This window comes from Athene cunicularia (genome assembly GCF_003259725.1).
Source record: "Athene cunicularia isolate RWA chromosome 8 unlocalized genomic scaffold, athCun1 chr8_part1, whole genome shotgun sequence".
NCBI classification, from domain to species: Eukaryota; Metazoa; Chordata; class Aves; order Strigiformes; family Strigidae; genus Athene; species Athene cunicularia.
In genome coordinates, this window is record NW_020799109.1 from 25,039,848 (window position 1) to 25,060,696 (window position 20,849).

The 20,849-nt window shown below is 36.9% G+C and overlaps 1 protein-coding gene across 1 annotated transcript in view; it reads left to right on the forward strand.

Moving 5' to 3' along the window:
- The window catches only part of DENND1B (DENN domain containing 1B), a 161,858-nt gene that overhangs the window by 314 nt on the left and 140,695 nt on the right, over positions 1-20,849 (forward strand). Inside the window, exon 2 of the mRNA XM_026853973.1 lies at positions 2,086-2,197. Coding sequence (XP_026709774.1) covers positions 2,086-2,197 — 112 coding nt within the window. The remainder of the gene's footprint in view (positions 1-2,085; positions 2,198-20,849) is intronic.

Consider the following 20,849-nt stretch of genomic DNA (forward strand, 5'->3'; position numbering starts at 1 on the left):
GCCCGCGGGCCCATCGCCCTGCCTCGGGAGCCGTGGCTCCTTCAGGCCTGGGCAGTGCCGCTGCCTGGCGTGACCCTGCCTGCGGCAGCTGGCGGGCAGGGGCTGGGGCGTTCATCTCGGCAGTAATGACAAGCCGCCTTCTTGCCGTCGTGGTGTAGCAGGTGCAAAAGAGCTTTTCAGCAGTTGGGAAGAACTGCTATCCAGCCTTAGCAATCAGGAGTGGCTGCCCAGTCTTGCTGACACCGGGAACAGCAACATGTTAAACACGGGTTTCAAGAATTGACAAAAATCTCGGTGTAAATATACGATGAGTAAGCAGGCTGTGCCTGGTAGTTGTAAAGGAAATGAGAGACAGTCTGACAATTCTCAGATTAGCTTGACACATTTGTGACACTTCTAAGTGAGACACTTCTAGTGGGATGTGAGGAGTAAACTTAGAAGTATTTTTCTGTAAAAACAGATTTAGAGTGGTATAGTGAAAGACGGAAGGCAGTATTGCTTCAGAGAGCTTGTTTCGTGAGGGTAAATCAGGCAGGAGTTGAGGTGGAAGCCCTCATTCGGTGCTTGTAACACTTCAGCCGATTCACATTAGAAACCCAGTGTTGTGTGGTCTGTTTTTTAGGAAGAAATGAAAGGGGTAAATGGGCTGAGAGTATAAACCCAGTGTCTGAGCTAGAGTAACACGGGGAGATATCACTTCTTCTAAAGGCAAGGTTTTTGTGGTTCACTTTTCTAGGTGGCTCAGTGAAGCCAAGCCTTATCGGTTTCATTCTGAATGCGCTCAACACCAGAGGAACAATGGGTGGACTTTAATACCGGTGTAAATCTCCAATATCCTGGATTTAGGCTCTTGAAACAGCAGAATTTGATCTCCTACACACAGGATCGGTAGATACAGGATTTTCCCAACTAAATGCTTTAAAATAAAATGCAAGGAAAGATTGTGATAGGGGTGGGTAATGTGTCCGTAACCTGAATTAGACTATAATCGCATGTCTCAGTTGATGATGGTGCTGAGGTCAGTGCAAGCACGTACTGAATCAATTAATTTGTGACAGCTGAAATTTTCCCCAGCTTAGCCTTTGGATTTCATTCAAAACTTTCTTTAAAGAAACAACAGTGTGATAATTGGCTGCATGCTTTATTTGAAGCATTCTAGAAACCTGGAATGAAGTCTTGGATTTTTTTATTTACCTAAAATTCCAGCTAACTTCAGTGGGAGCATTACCCAAGAAGTGAGTTCAAGTGTGAGCCTTTTATGTGGTTAAATAGATAATTGATACGGGTGCGGTTATACCGCTTGTTTTTAATATAAATAGCAGTGTGCAGGGTAGGCAGAGAGAGGTGGGTGGTATACTCATGGCATTTAGAACTGTTTTAATAAATATTTAGTTAGGGATTAGGTTGAGTACTAATTGCTATTAGCATATGCAGTTCTTTATTATCAGGTGCGTATTTACCAGGGAGGTGAAAGAGACATTGGCCATGACGCAGAGCTAACCACGATGGCTGCTGCAGATAGGGAGGCCCTATCTTTCTGGCTAGTTTGGGATTGCATCCATCCCTGGTTAATGTTTTCTTACTCACTGAATCATGCCAGAGATTCAGCCTTTAAAGTCAAAGTTGGCGATCAATTACTTGTGAAAGAGAAAGCTTAGTGATTTTCAGCCTTATGGTGGTAATCCTATACACTTAAAGGGTAATGGCTAAATTGTTGGAATTAAAATGGAAGACTAATGATGGGCTGTTCCTATTAAGTTGAAATAAAATGTAGCTTTAGAAAAGGCTGCCTATGACTCCATTAATATGTTTCAGATTGATTGATGAGGATTTTAGTTGCACTTTTTTCCCAGCTGTTAGGTATGGTACGATGGAGTGACTTAAGCTATTTGATGTATAAGGTAGTGACAGTATCACTTAAAGTTTACCTTGTTTATCTTCCTTATTCTTTAAGGCTGTATAGAGAAATGTGACTTTTTGGTTCTTCCTTAGAACTAATCTCTTTTCTAATTTTATTTTGATGAAATTTTAATCTATTTTAATTTTATTCTGTACAAATAGAACAGAGAAGATATAATACAGTAGAAAGACTATGTGAAACATATACAATTAATTGTGTTTGTTTCTTCTAGGGAAAATCCAGAACGTACCTTTGATTTGGTACTGAAAGTAAAGTGCCAAGCATCTGAAAATGAAGGTAATATACCAAGCCTATTGATATTATAGAAATAAGAGGTAGAAAAAACAGTAGTTTGCATCCTGGTCTTTTATGTTTTGAATTGCTGTTGAATTGGAATTGTATTAGAAAGCGACTACGGTTATTTTATTGCCTTTTAAAATCTATTAGTGTGTTAATTCATAGTTGTCATGGGGTTTTATTGTTATATTTTCATTTTGATTATTGTAAAAATATTTTTGTTCTGAGAGAAATACTTGCAAAGCTTGGACTTGAAATGCATCTTCTATATTTCTTGTGTCTTAAATTGTTTACTTCTGTCTATCAGTGGAATGTTAATTTTGATCAGTGTGATTGGGAGAAAGTAAGTTCTTTTCTAAACAACAGAAACAAACTTTCATTCTAGCTCATGTTTGGCAGCTAGAATGGAAGTTTGATACATGATACAAACAGCAATGAGTGCTCAATTGGGCTTATAGCAGCAATCAGTTTTATGTCTATATAAACACATGGTAAAAGAGATGTAGTAGTGCAAAAGTTATCTGAGAGGGGCTTTTTTCCTCTTGGGTAAAAACAAGATGGGATTTCCCGTTCTGAAATTAAAGAGACCTCTAGGAAGTCCATTGAGGGCACTCGGTTCGTGTTCTCATCTGGGGTTGTTGGAGACAAGCTGTCTTGTTGGGTTTATGTTGTAGTTGTGTTAGTCTGTGACAGCTGTGTCTTAATCACAACTGTAAAAACAATAAACTGTATCTTAAAATTGAGTATATTTCTTATCCTACTGTGCTAATGGATGCTGTTTCCTGAGTTTGCTACTCTAAAAAGTTAGAAGCCTGTAGTTTATAGCCCCAAACTATTCCTTTTTTTAAATTTCAGCCAACATTTCTGTTAGTGGTGTCATGAGTACATGCCTAATACGTTAACAAAAAACTTTTTTTTTAAGCTAAACAATTGTAGTTCTTTAGGTCTCTTCAAGACAATCCCAACAGGCTTTTATGTACGTGTTGTGTTATATATTAGCCATTTTTTTTTTTTTTTTTTTTTTTTTTTTTTCTTCATAAGATTGTTCATTTAGTTGTGGAATGACATATCAGTGCTGGTGCAGTCCTTGGATATTTTCACTTCTTTGTGACCAGCCAGTGTCCTTCGGTTTATTGCCTGCTTTTTTGATTTGCTGTTGGTATAGTCATGGTTTGGGGAATCAGATGGGCTTTCCTAACTCTCTGATCATTGTTGTGGTTTGTATCATGGCACATTTTACCTTCTGTTCTCTCCCTTTTGCAGTTTTTATCTTTGTAATTTCATAGATGTCTGTGAACCCTGCTTTGCTACTGGACTCATGATCTGTTCCTCCATGTGTTGTGCACTTAGTCTCTGGCTCCCACCTGACATCCCTTCCTGGGGGCCTGTTCACATCTCAATTTAGGCCCAACTTCAGTTTATATTCCCTTTCTTCCTTTTGCTCCTGAGAGGTAGGCTGTTGATAATCCTTTCAAGTCTTCATCTTGAAATCTTGAAAAATCTGGGCTTTTTTCTTCTGTGATCAGTACTGGATCTATATCCTTTTAATTCCTTTTATCTCCCTTCTGATTTCTGATTTTTGCTTTGCATCTTTCTGCCTCTGCTGCCGTAAGGTTCCACTTCTCGTTACCTGTAGTTATGTGAATGACTGCCTACACCTGAATTCTGGTTGTAGTCACTTCCCCTGCCTCTGTTGGTGGGTGTTTCGTGCTGCTCATTGGTTGTCCTCTGTGGAGAGTAGTGCCTTTAAGAAATCTGTGTATCTATCTCCTTAAACTGTTAAACGAGTTGAAGCGGAGGCTGTATTGTGGGTCTTTTATTCCACTTTTTTCTGTCATCCTGTCTACCCCGTGTGGGCTCAATTGCTGTTGGTCCATGGGGTGGGAGGGACAAAGACAGAAAGGAGGTCAGATACTGGTAGCATTGGAGCCTGTGGAATGTAAATGGCAAGGACTTTAGGGGCGTTTCTGCTGGCCTGGAGGCTGTATTGATTCTTGCATGAGTCTGCAAATCAGCGCAAAAGTACAGTCCCCTTTTACCAATCAAATTGTGCTGGCTGAATATTCCAGTTACCATCCTGCTGTACTTGGTGACCCATCTGGGATTAGTTTTAATTTCTTTCATATTATATCTAATTCAGATAACAAGCACACTCTAGTGGAGGCTTGACATCATATTTACATATGGTATTATGAGCACAGTGATGTATCAAATTAATATATCTGAATGTTAAAGTTATTTAAAGGAAATTCAGAAGGGACAAAAGTGTATTGTCTTCACTGCCACTTTAGAAATGGAACACAAGGCTTGTCATGCTAAACAGGGAGCTTTCAAGGTTGGTTTATTATAAGGCCTAACAAATTTGACAGTTACCCTGTATTGTAGGTCTTGCCTTTAAATAGATTTTCATGCTAGGATAATCTTTTGAATATATCATACTTGAAAACGTGATCCATTCACCTGTTTCTTTGCTCATGCCTCTTTCTTTCTTATGAAAGAGATTTGTGTTTAAATAGGAGCTTTCTTCCTCGCATCCCATCTGCTCCTTGTACTTGATCCTGAAGCTATGTCAGGGCTGAATTTGTGACATCACTGTCACCAGTGTTGCCGTGGAAATATCACAGCCACAAAATTATGATCTTCCTGCATCAGTGAGCAGAGAAGCTGACTTAAGAGTGAGGAAAACTTTAATGTGACCCATGTATCTTTAAGCTTTTTTTTTTAAGCTTTGCTGTAGTGTGCATTCTCCTGCATTTTAATTTCCCTGTGCCAGCATGTCACTGTTCGAACAAATAAAAATTGAGGTAGCCCTACTGCATGTGTAGCTATTAATAAGAGGATGTTTTTATGAAGATGCTATATGCCTGCAACAGTGTGACATGACAAAAATTTTTTCTGTTAAAATTATTATGCTTTTGGAAAAGTATTTTTAGATAACATTCCTTGAGAGCTACGTTATAATTAAGAAGTTAATTTTTGGATCTGACAATGTCCTAGGTCCAGCTGTAAAGGATCATACATACACTAAATGCAGCAAGGTTTATATATATTACGATATTTGGTCTTAAATCATTCCACTAATTATTCCCAACATTATTTTCTGCTCAATCTAAACACCTAAGATGTTTCATGTAGGTCAATATATTTATCATTTCATATATGGTAGGTAGCTCTTGAATTTATTAAAGGCTCAGTTGTGCTAGCTGTTTTCCCATTGGATACCTGTTTTTTGTGATTTGAGAGTAGTTTGTGTACTTGGGTATTTCTTAATACTGTGTTCTTGACTGAGTAGATCATCCTTTTGGGCTGCTCTCTTCTTTCTGTTTTAAGCTACAGAAATACACCACAGAATTGCTAGAATAGGGATCTTCTAACCCTTTTCTCATTTTTGGGGCAGGAGAGAAAAAAGGGTACTCTATGGAAATATTCTTGTAATTGACCACTGCATTGAACTAATAGCATGAATTGTAACATTTTTTTGCTGTTGCTGACAAGCTTTGTTTATTCTTCACTCAGGTTACCTTAAAAAAATAAATCTTCTGTTTATTAGAGGAGCTTAATGCCTACTCTTAGCGCAAAACAGGATGTGGTTCCCTCAACAATTTAGAACATATTGTTTACTCTAATTTCAGAGTAAATGATGCTTTTGATATTATACTACACCTAAGACTTTACCTTGAAAGTTGCATTTCAGCTGTATTTAGACAGTTGAGGCATATATTCCAAAGAGGAGAAAAAAACTCTGTAGGAGCAAAATCAGATTGTATCCTATGTCATAAGTTCCAGTCCTTTGCAGCATGGTCAAGATGGTAAGCATCCATTAAGGTGATACGTTGCAACATAGTAAGTAGTTAGTATAACAACTTTTTGGTGGGAGAATTCATCACCTGTTTCTCATAAGACTTTGAGATGAATTAACTTCTATTCACCAGAATTTGTGAAGTTACTGGAGATGAGTACTAAGCTATTCTAACAGCCCAATATTTGTTAATTTTGAATTTGGCTTGCAGTGTCAGTAGCACCTTATAGCAAAAGGTTTTTATGTTGCCCTCTAGGCAGTTGCGGATTTTTGTAATTATTTCCTGTGTTACTCCTTAGTAAACAAGCAAACAAAAAAATAGCAAAAATGTGTGACCATTTTAACATAATCAGCTGGCCTTCTGTATTAAATTTTCATTTACAGACCCAGAGGACAACTTGGTAACAGATTTTAATATTATTGAAACTGATGTGTTATTTTAAGGATGAACATTGCTCTTCAGAGTAAAATGATGAAAGTTTTTAGTGCTTTGCGCTGAATCACCCTTTCTAGATATTGGGAGTAATGCAGCATTACAGTTGTCCTGAGTGCATAGTCTCACATGAGGCTATTCGTTCAAGATTGTATTGACAGCTGCACCTAGAGTGACTTTACTCTTCCCTGGCACTCTCTTGTCTCTTGAAAGTTATACAGAACCTGACACTGTAAGATATACTTGAGCCTAGAAATTGGCTAACTAAGGCAATCTGTGGCTTTTTTTTTATTCCTTTTTCTTTTTTCTATCCAGGTCCTTCCATCATGAAAAGTAAACTGAATTTCCGGAAAGTTGGCCTGCACTCCTCTGCAGGACATATCCAAAATAATAATGCCAGTGTAATCTTTGTGAAGTGTATATTTATCTATGCACAAACATACAGTATGTGCAGACATATGTACATGTCTGAATTTTAGATTTTGGTTAAATGTGCAAAGATAAAGTTGGTACTTTAACTCATTCTGTAAACTCTTATGTCATATATTGATTTTATTAAAAGTGGATTGGAGAGGACAGACACAAAAGGCAATGCAAATGTAGCAGCTAGCAGTAGAAGGGTGACGTGCAACAACTTTTGTGAACATAAGGTCTTCACCGTTTCTGTCCACAGTTTCCCAAGAAGATGATGACTCAGATTGGTTTCAGTTTGTGTGGTTAAGAGTGCTGTTTGCTACACCTTCATTTTCTTTGAATATAGCACATATGAAAAGCAACAGAAAGGCTCCATGGAGTGTGCAGGTAGATCCAGGAAATTCAACCACTGAATGTCATGGTTTGGGTCTAAGACTGCTTTAGTCCTGACTGTTCCAATTTTACTTGAAAACCCCTTTGAAATAGCAGTTCGTTTTCTGTTCAAGCAAAGAATAATTGTTTGAATGTCTTGAAATTTGATTGTTTTGTCTCTATTTCCTCTTTAACTGCTGGGAAGCCTGCTATAGCTCTAGGGCTAGATATATGATTTTCAGCAAAGGTGTTTAATAGGTTGTGTTGAATTGCGTGAATAACTCCTGTAGTTTATCTTGCCTGTGCCAGAATGATAATAAATCTTAGTGATGCATGATCTCTAAATTATTTTTCTTTAAAGGGTTTTCTTTTCATTAAATTTTCAAGGAAAAGCCATGAAAACCAGTTTAATCATGTATTGGTGGAGTTTAAGAACTAGATCAATTAAGCCCAGAAATTAGGCCAGAAATGCAAAATTCTTTGCATGAAGTTTGATTGTGCTGTGTAAGGTACTACACCCATAGACAGAGCTACCAACTGTATTAAACTTTTTTTCGGAATTGGGGCCTTCCTGAAACTACGTAACCTGTCTAGCTTTGGTAGGGTTTTGACTAAGTCTTCCAAAGCTGCTTTCAGGATTGTGATCAGAGCAAGCACTATTTTTTCTTTTTTTCTTTTTTTTTTTTTTTTTTTTCACTGTAGAGACCTGTTTAACCACAGACTCTGAGCCTGTGGGTGTAACGTGCTGATCAGATAACTCTTTTCCTCTGCAGTACTTGTTTTTTTTTTTTTTCAGAGCATCATTTGAACCTGATTAAAAAGATAATTCTATCAGTGTAATACATGAAGTCTGCAGGAGTTTTTAAGAGTAATTAAAACTTTTGATATAATCTTTATATACTGTCAACCTTTTTCACTGTTGGTTTTACCTGGAAGGATACTAAATAAGTACCAGCCTGTAGAAAGATAGGTTTCTCTAACTTTTTAAAGTATGCTGTGTTCTCCAGGTGACTATGAAGAGCAACCATATATTACTGTGAGCTAGATAAGCTTTCTTACAAATTTAATTTATTTATAGATTTTTTTAGTCCAAATAGTATGTTACTGTATTAGAATTTCTTTTACGCCAATAGAAAGTTAAAGATGCTTTTTCAGTTTGTACAATGCCATTTCAGAATGTTGGAGAATCATGAACAACAAAACAATTAAGGCAACTATCATTTTGCCTTTAAGATAAAGATTGGCATTTTGATGCTTTTTACCTTTTCCTTTCATTCTCTAGAGACTGAGAAATGAAGAGTAGTTACCCTAGCTTTCAGATTCTCTTTACAGACGCAAATATGCGGAGGAAAATGCTGTTGCTTTTCAGTGCCTTGTTTCCTACAGATTTTTTTTTTTCCACCAACCTACAGAGATTCTTGGATGTATATGTAATTTGGAGGTGGGTGCAGATGTGTGTGTAGGAGGGGGAAGGGTGAGAGCTGCTGGAGAAATAGGTCAAAGAAGCCCTTTCTCCTATCTCCGCTGCATTCTTCAGTGGGGAGAAGAGACCTTGGTGGGGAGGGACAACTCTACTCCCCAGCAGCCAGAGGACAATCCTGGGAGGAGCAGCAGGCTCTGCTCTACTCCAGATTCCAGCTGTAGTAATATGGGGGCAGGCGCTGTGGTATCAGTGCTGGTAAAGATGAATTACTTCTCTGCAGGCATTTGTCCGACTGTGTCATTTTTTCATGTAATGCCATATGCCACTTTCAGCAGTGTGATTGCGTTTTGAGCAGTGAAATCAAAAGGGAAAAACTTGATGAGTTAACTAGTACAAATTTCAACTTGTTATAAAAATAATTTTGTGCAAAATTCAGTAGAATGAACATAGTAGTGTTAATATAAGTAAATATAAGACAAAAAAAGCAACCAGTATCATGTAATGTAGTAGGTCAGTATGAAAGTTGATGTTCCTGTGCTTTTTTCAAATTTAATTTTAGTTTTGTTTTAGTACTTAACTATTTGAGATGGCTGCCTAGGGGATAGTTCGTGGGCTTTTAAATTGTTTTCATTCAGAACTGTTAAGAGTTTGTGTATTTTTCTAAGCTAATGTCAGCATGCTTCTAAGCCCTCCCACACACTGAGCAGTCCATCTTACACAGAGGTTTATCGTTCTTTAAGGAGATATGTTATGCTGCTTTCTCTCTTCATATGTAGTTTAATGGCTTGTCTTTCATGTATGGAGGATTTAAAATCTGCTTAAAAAGCTTTGAAGACTGGTTAAACTTTCAAGGTTTAAAGTGCTTTTTGCAAAACCGTAAGACACTTCTTTTTCCAGTACTGACTTGAAGAGGCTGAAATGTAGTTTCCTGTTTGGTTCACAGAAACAGTATTTTAAAATCTTTTTCCTTTGCCACTGGTGATATTATCTGGCGATGCAGATACATGTAGATGCATGTCCTCATCATACAACTGTTGGGATAAATACTTCTGTTTGTAAATAAAATAAAACAAGATCACAGCTACAAAGGGAAGAGTTACATAGCTGTTCATGAAGGGCTTAAAACCCCCTGAAACCGGTCTAAGTTTTCCAGTAAAGTGCTACTGTTATTCTTTAAAATATTTTTGTGTAGTAAGAGCAATTTGAGCATAGCACCACTTTGCAATGTGTTAAGAATCTGTATTTTTCACGGTAGGCTGATGTGTGATAACTCCAAGATCAGGTAGAAACATGATATTTACAGGCACATACTTAGGATAGGAAATTCCATGTGACTGACAGATGAAGTACTAAAATGCTGAAGACATTAACTTCTTATATTTGCCTTTGAAGTTTTTCCTTGTATCTTGGAACTGTAGCTCTACATTTAGAACTGAATAATTTTGGTGGACAAAGACGTCTTATTTTGTGATTCTGCTTTAGGAGAAAATATTAAATTTTAATACTAAACTTTATATGGAAAAGAGAAGAGAAAAAGCGGAAGTGGTGAGAGGAAAAAAAGGCATGAAGAAGATTTTGGGTGTGGTATCAGTGCTTCCGGAGCTGGGAAAGCCAAGGCAACAGTTTACAGTCATACTGTCTTCCTTTGCAAAATTCTTAGTCCTTGTTTGGAAGATACTGTCCAAGTATTAAATCCCTAATTAGAAATAAGGCTTGAACAATGCCTTTAGATTGCCTAGAGTTTGAATCCGAATCTGGTTTCTTTACGTCTTTGAGTGGGTATTCAGACATAGATTAAAACCTAGCTAAAATTACAAACTTGTGACTAAAAATAGTATATTAGTAGGATGTGTTTTGCTCTTAGTTAATGCCAAGTATTAATCATCATGGAGGCATAGTTTTTATAACTAAGGTATTTTGCCATAGCTGGTTTACTGTTGCATTTTCCCTTAAATTCAGAATGGGAGTGTCACAAAGAATGATTATCTGTTTATCTTCTAATAGAGAACAAGAAATTCCTATTTGTCTGATTTTAGATGCTGTTTCACATCAAGGATTTATTTATTGTACCAGTTGAGCCTGTTTTAGAACGCATCTAAATATCGTGAAGTTGACATGTGCTCATTGTGTAGACTGAGTCAAATGTTTGCTTTTGGGAGGAGGCAGTTCTTTTGCTCTGTTACAGGACAATCTAAATGTGAAAATCTGCTGTCTTTGTATTTGAATACTAGATGCTGAATGTTGGATTTAACTGTGTTGCGAGAGTTGCACTTGACACAGAGAAGTTGTGCTGATAATGGTTATAAGGCATAGCATCATTTCCCCCAGAAGTTGCAAAGGAAAGCTTAACATTTTAAGGCATCTGTTTTCAGGAATCGAGTTGCATTATTGGAGAACAGTGGTAATTTTTATATCCTAGGGTTAAGATGTAATATAAAAAAAACCCAACATAAAAGTGGTTTGTGTTACAGGAAATGTGTTTCTGTTTAAATGCAAAATAAGAAAAAGTAGCAGCATAGAGGTAAAAGACAAGGATTGTGTGACAGGTGTAAATTTATCTGGAGGTCTGTAATGAGTTTGAAATAATGGAGTGAAAACACTGTTCCTTTAGAGTGGCAAGAGGAAAACAGTTACTATAACTTAATCTTGCTAGAAAGAGCTGATCATTCATCATCCTCTTCCTATCCTTTGGAGGTCATCTGGCTCCTAAACTGTATGTGTTGGCTGTTTGTTTGTGGCTTATTTCAAACAGCTAGCACCACTAAAAGCAGCATGTGAGGTAAGCATCCTTCCTGCTGCTGGTGGCACCTGGCAGGCTTGCTCTGTGGGTACACTCGCCCTTCAGCTGCTGGGGCTGCTTCTGGAGCTGACAGGAAATGGTTCTCACGCAGGTCAGATAAAGAGGAACTGGTGGGATTTTCATACCATGTGATGTAGTCTAGGCTGCTTTTTATCTCTGAGTGTTAATTTGAAGATTTTTGGATTTGTTAAAATAAATGTGTTGGCAGTTCAGGAAACTGAAAAAAACTAGGGATGCCCTTACTCTCTCTTGCAATCTTTCCTGATGGCTTTTGGGCTTCTAGGATACTATTAGAATGTTGGAATTTGTTGGGGTTAAACTCCTGTCCTTTTTGTGGAGGAAGTACATTTTAAACCTTCACTGGTACCTTCCAGTTTTCTGTTCACATAATAAAACTTAAGGAAAAATAAATACTCAAAGTTAGATCCCTGTCACCCATGGTAATTTTAAGGCACATTTGGACATAGATTAAATTTTCATTTTGTGTAAACAAAATTCTGTCTGAAGAGCACAGTTATGCTAGATTGGTATCATGCAGCAATTCGTGGAACTGATAATAGGTGATGGTATCATGACACAACATGGGAAATTCTGAAAAATTTTATGTCCAGAAGAGTTTTGCTGGTATTCATATACTGTGTATCTTCTTCCTGCTAAGAATATTGCTAGATAAAACTGACTTTAGCTCCCTAGAGGCAGATGAATCTCTTACTTCTTTAGCTGAAACTAATGAGCTTTTCCTGTCATGTCACAGGTAGCTGTGACAACAGGGATTGTGTGCTAGGACAAGTAAAGCTTTCTGACAGTGGAAACAGAGTTAGGCAGGGTTCTGAGCATTCAGCTGCAGTTTCAATCAGGTGTTTTTAATTGGTGCATCTGAGTAAACCCATTGTAGTTTCTGGGAATGAGCATGTCCCATGCAATGTAAGTACATGTTTACATCTGCTTTTACTTGGGGTCAGAGTCCTGTAGCATCTTGCAACATGTAGTCTTAAAATGCTTATACACGTGTCAGCCAGGGGAAAAAAAAAGTCAGATCAAACTAGCAAGTGTAATTAGTAAGTCAGCAATTTAAAAAAATAATCTTTCTCAGTCTTGATATAATATGCTGTATTTTACAAAGAATAATTTGAAATGTATTCTTTTGCATTATTGTTATAATGTTAGAAATCAATCCTATGGAACTGCATGACAGAAGAAACCAAGTGCTTGAGATAACCACCTCTAGAGTGCCTGGCTGAAAACATTTTTCACTGGCAATAAAAACCATAATAAATTAAAGCTTGCCTTAAATTCTCTGGCAACTAGTGATAGTGACTATCTTCTTTTTAAATAAACAATTTTGTGTACATTTTTGGATGCTGACAGATTTAGCAAACTACTTTGTCATTGAGAATACTTGTCAGGGCCCTCAGTTCTTGGAGGGAACTTGCATTGTGTTTTCAACAGTGAACAAAAGAGAAATCCTTTCAGCTCCTGCTGTTGGGGAAAATGATGAAGGACAGGATAAATCAGATCAAACAATAATAAAAATAAACTACCAGAAATTTGTGGAAGTGAAATAGGATGAAGGCTGGCAGTGGCCAACACCAATTCACCTACCTTTCTGTGAACAGCAGAGCTCTCCAAGTCAGTAATCTATGAGAATAGACAAAGCCCAAGCACCTGCTCTGTAAGTGCCTGAGGAACACAAACTTGGTCTGTTCATATATGATCTGGTTCGTGCATTTTAAATAGATGAGAAAGATCTGAAACTGCAGTGTGCTTGGAAGCTCTAGAAAGAGAAAAGGTACTTTGCTTCCAGCCCTAAATTACTTCAGTTCAATCTGTAGGTTTGTCTGACTCTCCTAACATGGGATTGAAGGCATCTCAGCTCTGAAACACTAGAAAACTTCTTGATAACAGAAGTTGCTCTCACAGAAACCGTCTATATGGCTTGTCCTACCCAGGTGTTTTGGTTGGTGATGCTTTCTATGATTGCTTGACTCTCATAAACTGAAAATACTCTGTGTGGTAGTCCATGTGAAAATGGAAGATACCATGTTACAAGACGTTCTTGGCAAAAGGATTACTCAGTCAAAGTTTTGGCTTTTTGGTGAATGGTTGACTGTACTTCATATACTGTCTGAACTTTAACATGCTCAATAGCACATCTAGGGGGAGACAGAAGTATTCAGGATAAAAATTTGACTGTGTATGCAGTCACTTCAGTAAGTTGTAGCCTGGGACTGCAGAATGATCTATGCACTCACCAGTTAATATCATCGTTAATTACGTCAGTAAAAGAGGGTCTGAAATGAATTTGATTTAGGACAGTTGCAGAGGCACTTCTTATGGTTGTATTGTAACATGGATTTAAAGTCAATCTTTGTAGAGTAAATATATATATATATCTATATCTCCTTAGTGTATGCAGTTCTTCTGGATTCCTGTTGGGAACATAACTGGTCTGTGTATGGAACCAAATCAGAATTGTGTCTTAAAAACATAATGGGATTTTATAAACTGATACAAGTGCATTGCTTCATGTCTCATTGTGTACATTTTTCCTTATATCTTAATATAACAGGGAGCCTTGATACTGATGTATGCTACTAGAGCACTTCTGCTACTGAAGTTCTGCCTCTGTGTATTTTAACACTAGAAATTATTCATCTAAGCATGATCAGTATGTTATAATTGTCAGCACATCTTGAAATGTTCATCTTTCAGTGAGCAAGACAAAAAGTCTTTTTAGGACAGAAAGTGCCAGAACAGCATAAACAATAGTTGCAAACAAAGTGACATTTCAAAGTGCTCTGTATGCAATGAGACAAAAGTGATTTTGGTGTTTTCTTTTTTGTTTTAGACTTGTATTTAGTTAATGTTGCTTTTGGTATGTGGATTACTATATATTACCTAGTATAGCAGTTACTATAGTAACTTTGTGGTAGTGGGTCAGAACAGAGTGCACATCATGAAACAGATATAAATTGCCTAATCTGAGATAAATGTTGAAACAGTTAAGTGTTACAGAAAGTGGGAAAGTGCCTTTCTATTGATTGATGTTTTAGAAACTTTTTTTTTCTTAGTCCCTGCAGTATATAGTCAATTAATCTATTTCATGGGAATATTTGAAGTCATGTCATATATGTAAAGCAAAAAGAAATGATACTATATGCTGTGTGTTATCTTAAATCAATATTCCTGTAACAGAGCAATACTGATCTAAGAAAATAATACATCTTAGAAACCACATTTGAAATATATATCAAGAGTTCTAAAGTTTAATTATCCCATCATACTAATATTTTGTTCACCAACATTTCTGGAAGATTATTTTAACTCTACAGTGTATCAAGTAGACATACTGGAATGATGTGAGTATTGCAAATATGCAGGTTAGGCAGAGAGCCAGATTTTATTCTCAGATCTGCTTTGAAAACTGATGGCTGAGAGATATGAGTTTGAAATAAATGTTTTCAACTTCGTTAGGTGGTTCTTAAGAAAGTGTTTACTATACAGCAGCAATGGAAAATCATGGATTGTTGAGATATGTTAATTGACTCCTCAAATCTGAAATTCTCAGACATTACAATACAGTTTTTAATTATCTTCAAATAAAATATGTGAGCAGTGAAACAAGAATGGTCTTTCATATGCAGCTGTGTTAGAACTTATGGACATTGATAGAATGCACAGGTGTGTGGATAAAATTTGCTTTATATATGATGATCTGCATTCCTCCCCTTTAGAAATTCCTGTGCCCAGAAAACTGATCACATACATCAAAGAAACGTATGATGGTACAAAATACCTTGTCATACAGAGTACCAACCAAGTCTGGTTTTGAATGGTAGTAAATCAACAAAGAAAAGCATTTTATAAACCACAGATAAAGTATCTTCCTAACTTGTGGCTAGATGGCTCAGTAGTTATTAATAGGATAAAAATCAGCTCTGGAATATGTTTATAGAGCTAGCTTGGATTTTTTTTTTGTTTTGTTTTGTTTTGTTTGAGTGTCCTGTTATTGTCTGTGCTTCCTCCTTTGCAAGTGTGAGGTTTATGTTTTCATTTGATTTAGCAACACTAAGGGAAAAGGATGAAAAAAACCCCACATTGTATGGGCCAGACATAATCCTAGTTTTGCTGGACTTTGCTGATGTTGAGCTTCAGCCAAACTGGGTAAAAAAAATGGTTCCACAAAGGTAAACCACATGCTCTACATTAGTAGGAAGTGCAAGCACCAGTCACCCCCGAAGGGGAGTGAAGAAAGCCAGGATCGTGTCGCTGAAAGCCTGAGTGATGCATTACTGTGGGCCGCATCAGTGAGCTTTACTGCTAATAAGTATCCATTAGACAAGTTCTGCAAAAAAAAAAAAAAAGAGCCTAGTCTCTGAATAGCATTTTCCAAGAAATAGATACTTTAGTTTTGAAATGAATGACTAACACGGAGCACAGTGCATTTCTTGGTAGTGGTTTTCTGGTGCTAGTATTGTGTCACTGTCTTCTGTTCTGCAGTTTATCTTTCCACGGGCAGCTATGAGAAATCAAAAGCTGTCTTAGTTACTGTGTGATTGCACAGAAATTGTGTTGGTGTAACTGAAGTAATAGTGAGAGGATGAGCACTCCTGAAACTGCCACGAAGAAAATGGCATATATATGCGGCTTCTCATTGCTGAAAATCAAGATAGAACTGTATTATAGAGAAATTACATAATTTTCTTATGTGTTAGCTTTTCCAGTCCTTGGAGTTAATATTTTTTTGAAAGATCATTTTTATATATGAGACAATAACCTAAGTTTGGTTTTGTTCATTGGTGATTAACCTTAATTAACAATGTATTTAGCTGTAGGTAAAGCACCTGAAGCACCTCCCCTTCAAGCAGGAGCCAGTGGGGGTGAAGTCTATGGTTAAGCAACACTTTCACCTCAAATAATCTGTTTGGTAAGACAGCAGAGAAAATTTACTGTGTAACCTTTTAAATGTACTTAAGCTGTAGAAAAGCTTTTAAAAAACCAGCTGCGCCCCCAAGCCTCTTTATAAACTATTGTATCATGCAATATGAGGGGATTGTGATTGTGACCTTCTTAAAGCACCATAATACCTACTATTGAAAAGATTAAGCAAGTCTATGTATTGTTATTACCTTTACACCACAGCAGTACTTCAGCTGCAAATCTATCTGAAAGTTACAACTTCCTGCTGACCTGTAACTTCAAAAAGAAGATTGTTCTAGGCTTTATTCAAGTAGCAAATTTACCAAAAGCTTCCTTAAAACATTGTTGATGTTGCCCAATGCAACAGCACATTTGCAGAATGTTGTTTTAAGATACACATAATCCAGGTAAATTAGTGAATTAATAGTTTTAAAACTACATGCTATTTCACCCATAGCTCATCAAGCATATCCTACTGACTGCTTTGTCACTTTTCAAGGAATATTGGTTGTGAGGATGGTACTCACTCTACTGTCTGTTTTTATCGGTAGGGGCTTGGATGCCTTGCCAAGAGAGGTGCAATTTGGCACCTTTTTCTTTTGATCCCCTTTGTGGTAAGGGAAGCTGAAAGGACTCCTGTCACATTGCACTACAGTCCTAGTGTTGCTTTGCTTCTCTAAAGTTGTCTTGTATGAGAAAGCTGGCCAAGCAAAACCAGTAGGTTTCTGTGACTGTTAACGGGTGAATGGCTCCCCGTAGCATACGGAGAGCAGCTAGGAAACATGGAAGGAAAACCCAATGAATAATGACTGATTTGAGAGAGGGAGTGGATTAGGATTGTGCTGGTGTTTAGCATCACTCTTTATGTCTTTGTTTTTTAGAGGGGAGAATATTGCTGGAATTCAAGGTACCACACAGATGTTTTACATTTAAGATAACAGAGTTTGATTTCTTTCTTTTTATTCAATAAAAGCTATGTTAAAGTACAGAGAATGGTGAAGTAGACTGAGGTTTTGTTAGTTCAGGCTGAAGCTTTTGTGACATTTATAATCTGTTTTTAGCATTTCAGAGCATTTGATAATTGCTTCTGTTAATAACAGATCAGCATTGCTTTCTGTGTAAAACACAGGATTTAAAAATAGATCAATATTATAAAGAACTATAAAAATGGGTGGATCTGGCTATGCTTTCTTTTTATTATCAAAGCCTTCCTGTATATTTAGCAAAGAAATAATAAATGCTAAAGTATGGTGTGGTCTTTTTGTTTGTTTGTCTTTTTTTTTTTTTTTTAAAAAAAACCCTGCTGTACAGTTTCATTCCAAAAGCAAAACAAATAACTGATATATTCACTTACCCTTTATTAGAGCCTTTCTGGGGGGAAAAATAACAGTTTGTAGTCAGAATTTTCTTAAGTAGTTTTCAGACATTACTGGAAGATTATAGTCAGTAACCTTTTCCTTTTAAATTTAGCTGCAGGGCTTTATGGTACTTGAAATTACTTACTCATTGTACCATGGCTTAAAACCTTACCCCTTTGTATGTATAGATCTATAACTCTCATTTTTTGAAGCAGCTGTAGCAACTGATTGAGATTTAAATAACTAAAGAGCCCAAAAGCACTGGTAGATGAATAATTTTTTGTGTATCTGTCAGTGTTACGAGTTTTAGATGTACATTTGTGTGTAGTTTACTTTTTTACATGTGATGCTTTTAGGATGGTGCATATTGCATAGTTTTTTTATATGTTAATTTGATTATATGCATGTAGATCAGATATGAAAAACAATTTAAGTAAGCATAAGAAAGAACAAGTTGGTAAATAATAGCATATAGATGAAGAAAAGGACAAAGTAGGCCAACTAAGTTATCTGTGCAAGGTGATTCTTAAACCAAGCACACAAACCATGTATTTACAACTGTCTAGAAAATAAATTTTTCTTAGCACATCAGAAGTAAGATTTAGTATCTTGCTCAGTAGCTTAATGAAGTATCTCCTTATAGTGCAGTTAGTTCTTTGTTTTGCTATCCTCTCATTTTTGTTTTTTAATTTTGCATGTAAGTGTATGTGGGAGGAAGTTGTGACTGAGGCTTTTCAATAAGGAGATGCTCAGATCTCCTTATTGAAACAGAAATGTATTCTTAAATTAGACATCTGTGTTTGAAAATTTATCTTTCAGCAGTTTTTTGCAAAAGAAGGATGTTGCTTCTTATTGTCAGGACAAGTAAAGATTCTGTTTGTGGTGGTTTGTGTTTGTTGGTTTTGTTGTTGTGGTTTGTTTTTTTGTGTGTGTGTTGTTTTGGTTGTTGTTTTTTTTGTTTGTTTGTTTGTTTTGTTTTTTTTTCAGTGCAGATGGAGTTATCTGTGCATTCCTTGTTGTTTTAATGCATACCTGATCTCTGTGTGAAGGTATGCGTCTCCTTTTGCATAACTGTTAAAGCACTGGTTAATGAAACCAGCTGAAGTTAGCCATAGAAGGTCTGGCCAGCATGACCTGAATCTGGCTGAATTATCCAGAAAATATTTTCTGAGATGTGTTAAACTCTGCTTTTCCAGATCTGGCAGCTTAAAATAGGTCTGGTGTTGCTGCAAGGAGCTCAGCATTCAGTTTTTGAAAACAGGGCTGCCTGCTTGGAACAAAACACCTGAACCCCCAGTCGAAAATATGGATCCTTTCCTGCACTGATGCAACTTCTTTCCTGCGTGGATCCAAAACCTAAACCATTACCTGTTTCTAGTGGTCTCCAAAAGCATCAGGCCTCCTTTCACATTCTTCTGCCAATCTTTTTTAGTTTTTGAGGAGAGGATGGTCAGAACTGCATGAAATATCCAAATTTTGTCATGTTACGAATTTCTGTACCAGCAGAGCAATGATTCACTTTTTTTTGCCCTATGCTTGGAAAGCAAGTGTTTCGTCACTTTTACCCATGGCAGAGAATTTGCTGTTTACTGTTACTGCTCTGTCTCATAACAAGATTAGAAATATATGGAGTTGTAAAAACAAACATTACCATCTCCAAACCACAACTTTTTGAGTTCTTTGTCTGTTTCTAATGCTTCAAATCAGTTGTTTGTCTGATCTTATGTAATACAGCTTTACACAGTTGTGAGTTGTTCCCCCCCCCCATGTTATGGTGCTAAACATGAGGTCAGAGAAGTGAATATAAAATGTCCCCAAATGTAATTTCAATGTAGGAAGAAGAATTTTGAATTTTTACTTCTAGCCACAGGGGGAATTTCAAAGTGTTCTGATTTTTAAGTTTCTCATGTTGTTACCTTTTTTGATTCTCCAACCTTGTTTAGAACTAAAAATAATAATGCATCATAAGAAAATGGTACAATTTCTATTATCATACTCTCGTGTATTATCATAGTCAATGCTCTGGATTGGTTCCTTCTCAGACTACATTTCTTCTCCGATGTTTTGTCAACCTGAAATCAGTTCACATATATTGTTCAGACAGGCCTACATATTTGTGAAAATGTGCATCTTGTTGAATCACACTTACAGTAAATATCTATAAATAAGCAAGTTCTTTGGTACCATGAGCAGGATTATAGTATTAGGTCCTCTGTTGTATTTCTTCTGTGGTGGCTGTGTTGTTCTGGGAGCTCACTTAGGTTCCTGTGTTGTTTTGGGAGCTGACTCAGCTTCAGAGAACCATGGTTATTTTACAGTTTTCAATTTAATGCCCTTAAGTTCTCATTTGAGAAATCTCTTTTGTAGTTACTGATTTGGCCAACCTATCCAAGAGTAATTTGAATGTTGAAATGTCACGTTGAGCATCTGTTGCTACCTTGCACTGAAAAGACCCTGCTGTGGAGAAAGCAGAGTGCGGTGGACACAGAGAAGAAGGTGTATCCAATCTGTGGTGTAGAAGACAACCATTTTCCTTTCCAATTTAATTACAGTAAATGCCTCTTTATTACTATTTCTTTGTATCAGTTCTGGAGATTAGTGATAATATGGTGAGGTTTATGTATGATAACTCTGAGTAAAAGTAGTTCAGAATAATACCAAGGGTGTTCATACTCTTGTTGCAGTGCAGTAGGTGTTGCTGTCGGTGGCTATGGTGTGCAACACAGGTCTTCCTGGTGAGCAGTCCAGTGGTCAGTCCGGTCACAGAACCTAAAACAGATCAGAAGTTGACTTGAGTATTTTTATAGCTGAAGTTATTAACATGTAGCAGTGTCTAGGTATGATGACAGCTATCCTCTATGGGATATATATACTTTTTTTAAAAGGGCATTACAAGGAACATTAAAATACTTGGGCTTCCTAAGCATGACTGTCCTGTATGGCAGAGGGAGATGGTGGTATGTGCCTGATGTCTGTTATTTTATGAAGACAGAGAAGGTTATCTCCTGTTTTCTGCCTCCTCCTCAAAGCCAACCTTTTCTACCTGTTGAGGGAATTGAGGTTGCTGTCATTTCTGTCCTGGGGCATTGCAGTTACAGTTGCATTTGTTTCCAGGCTGTGGAGTCCTGTTGCT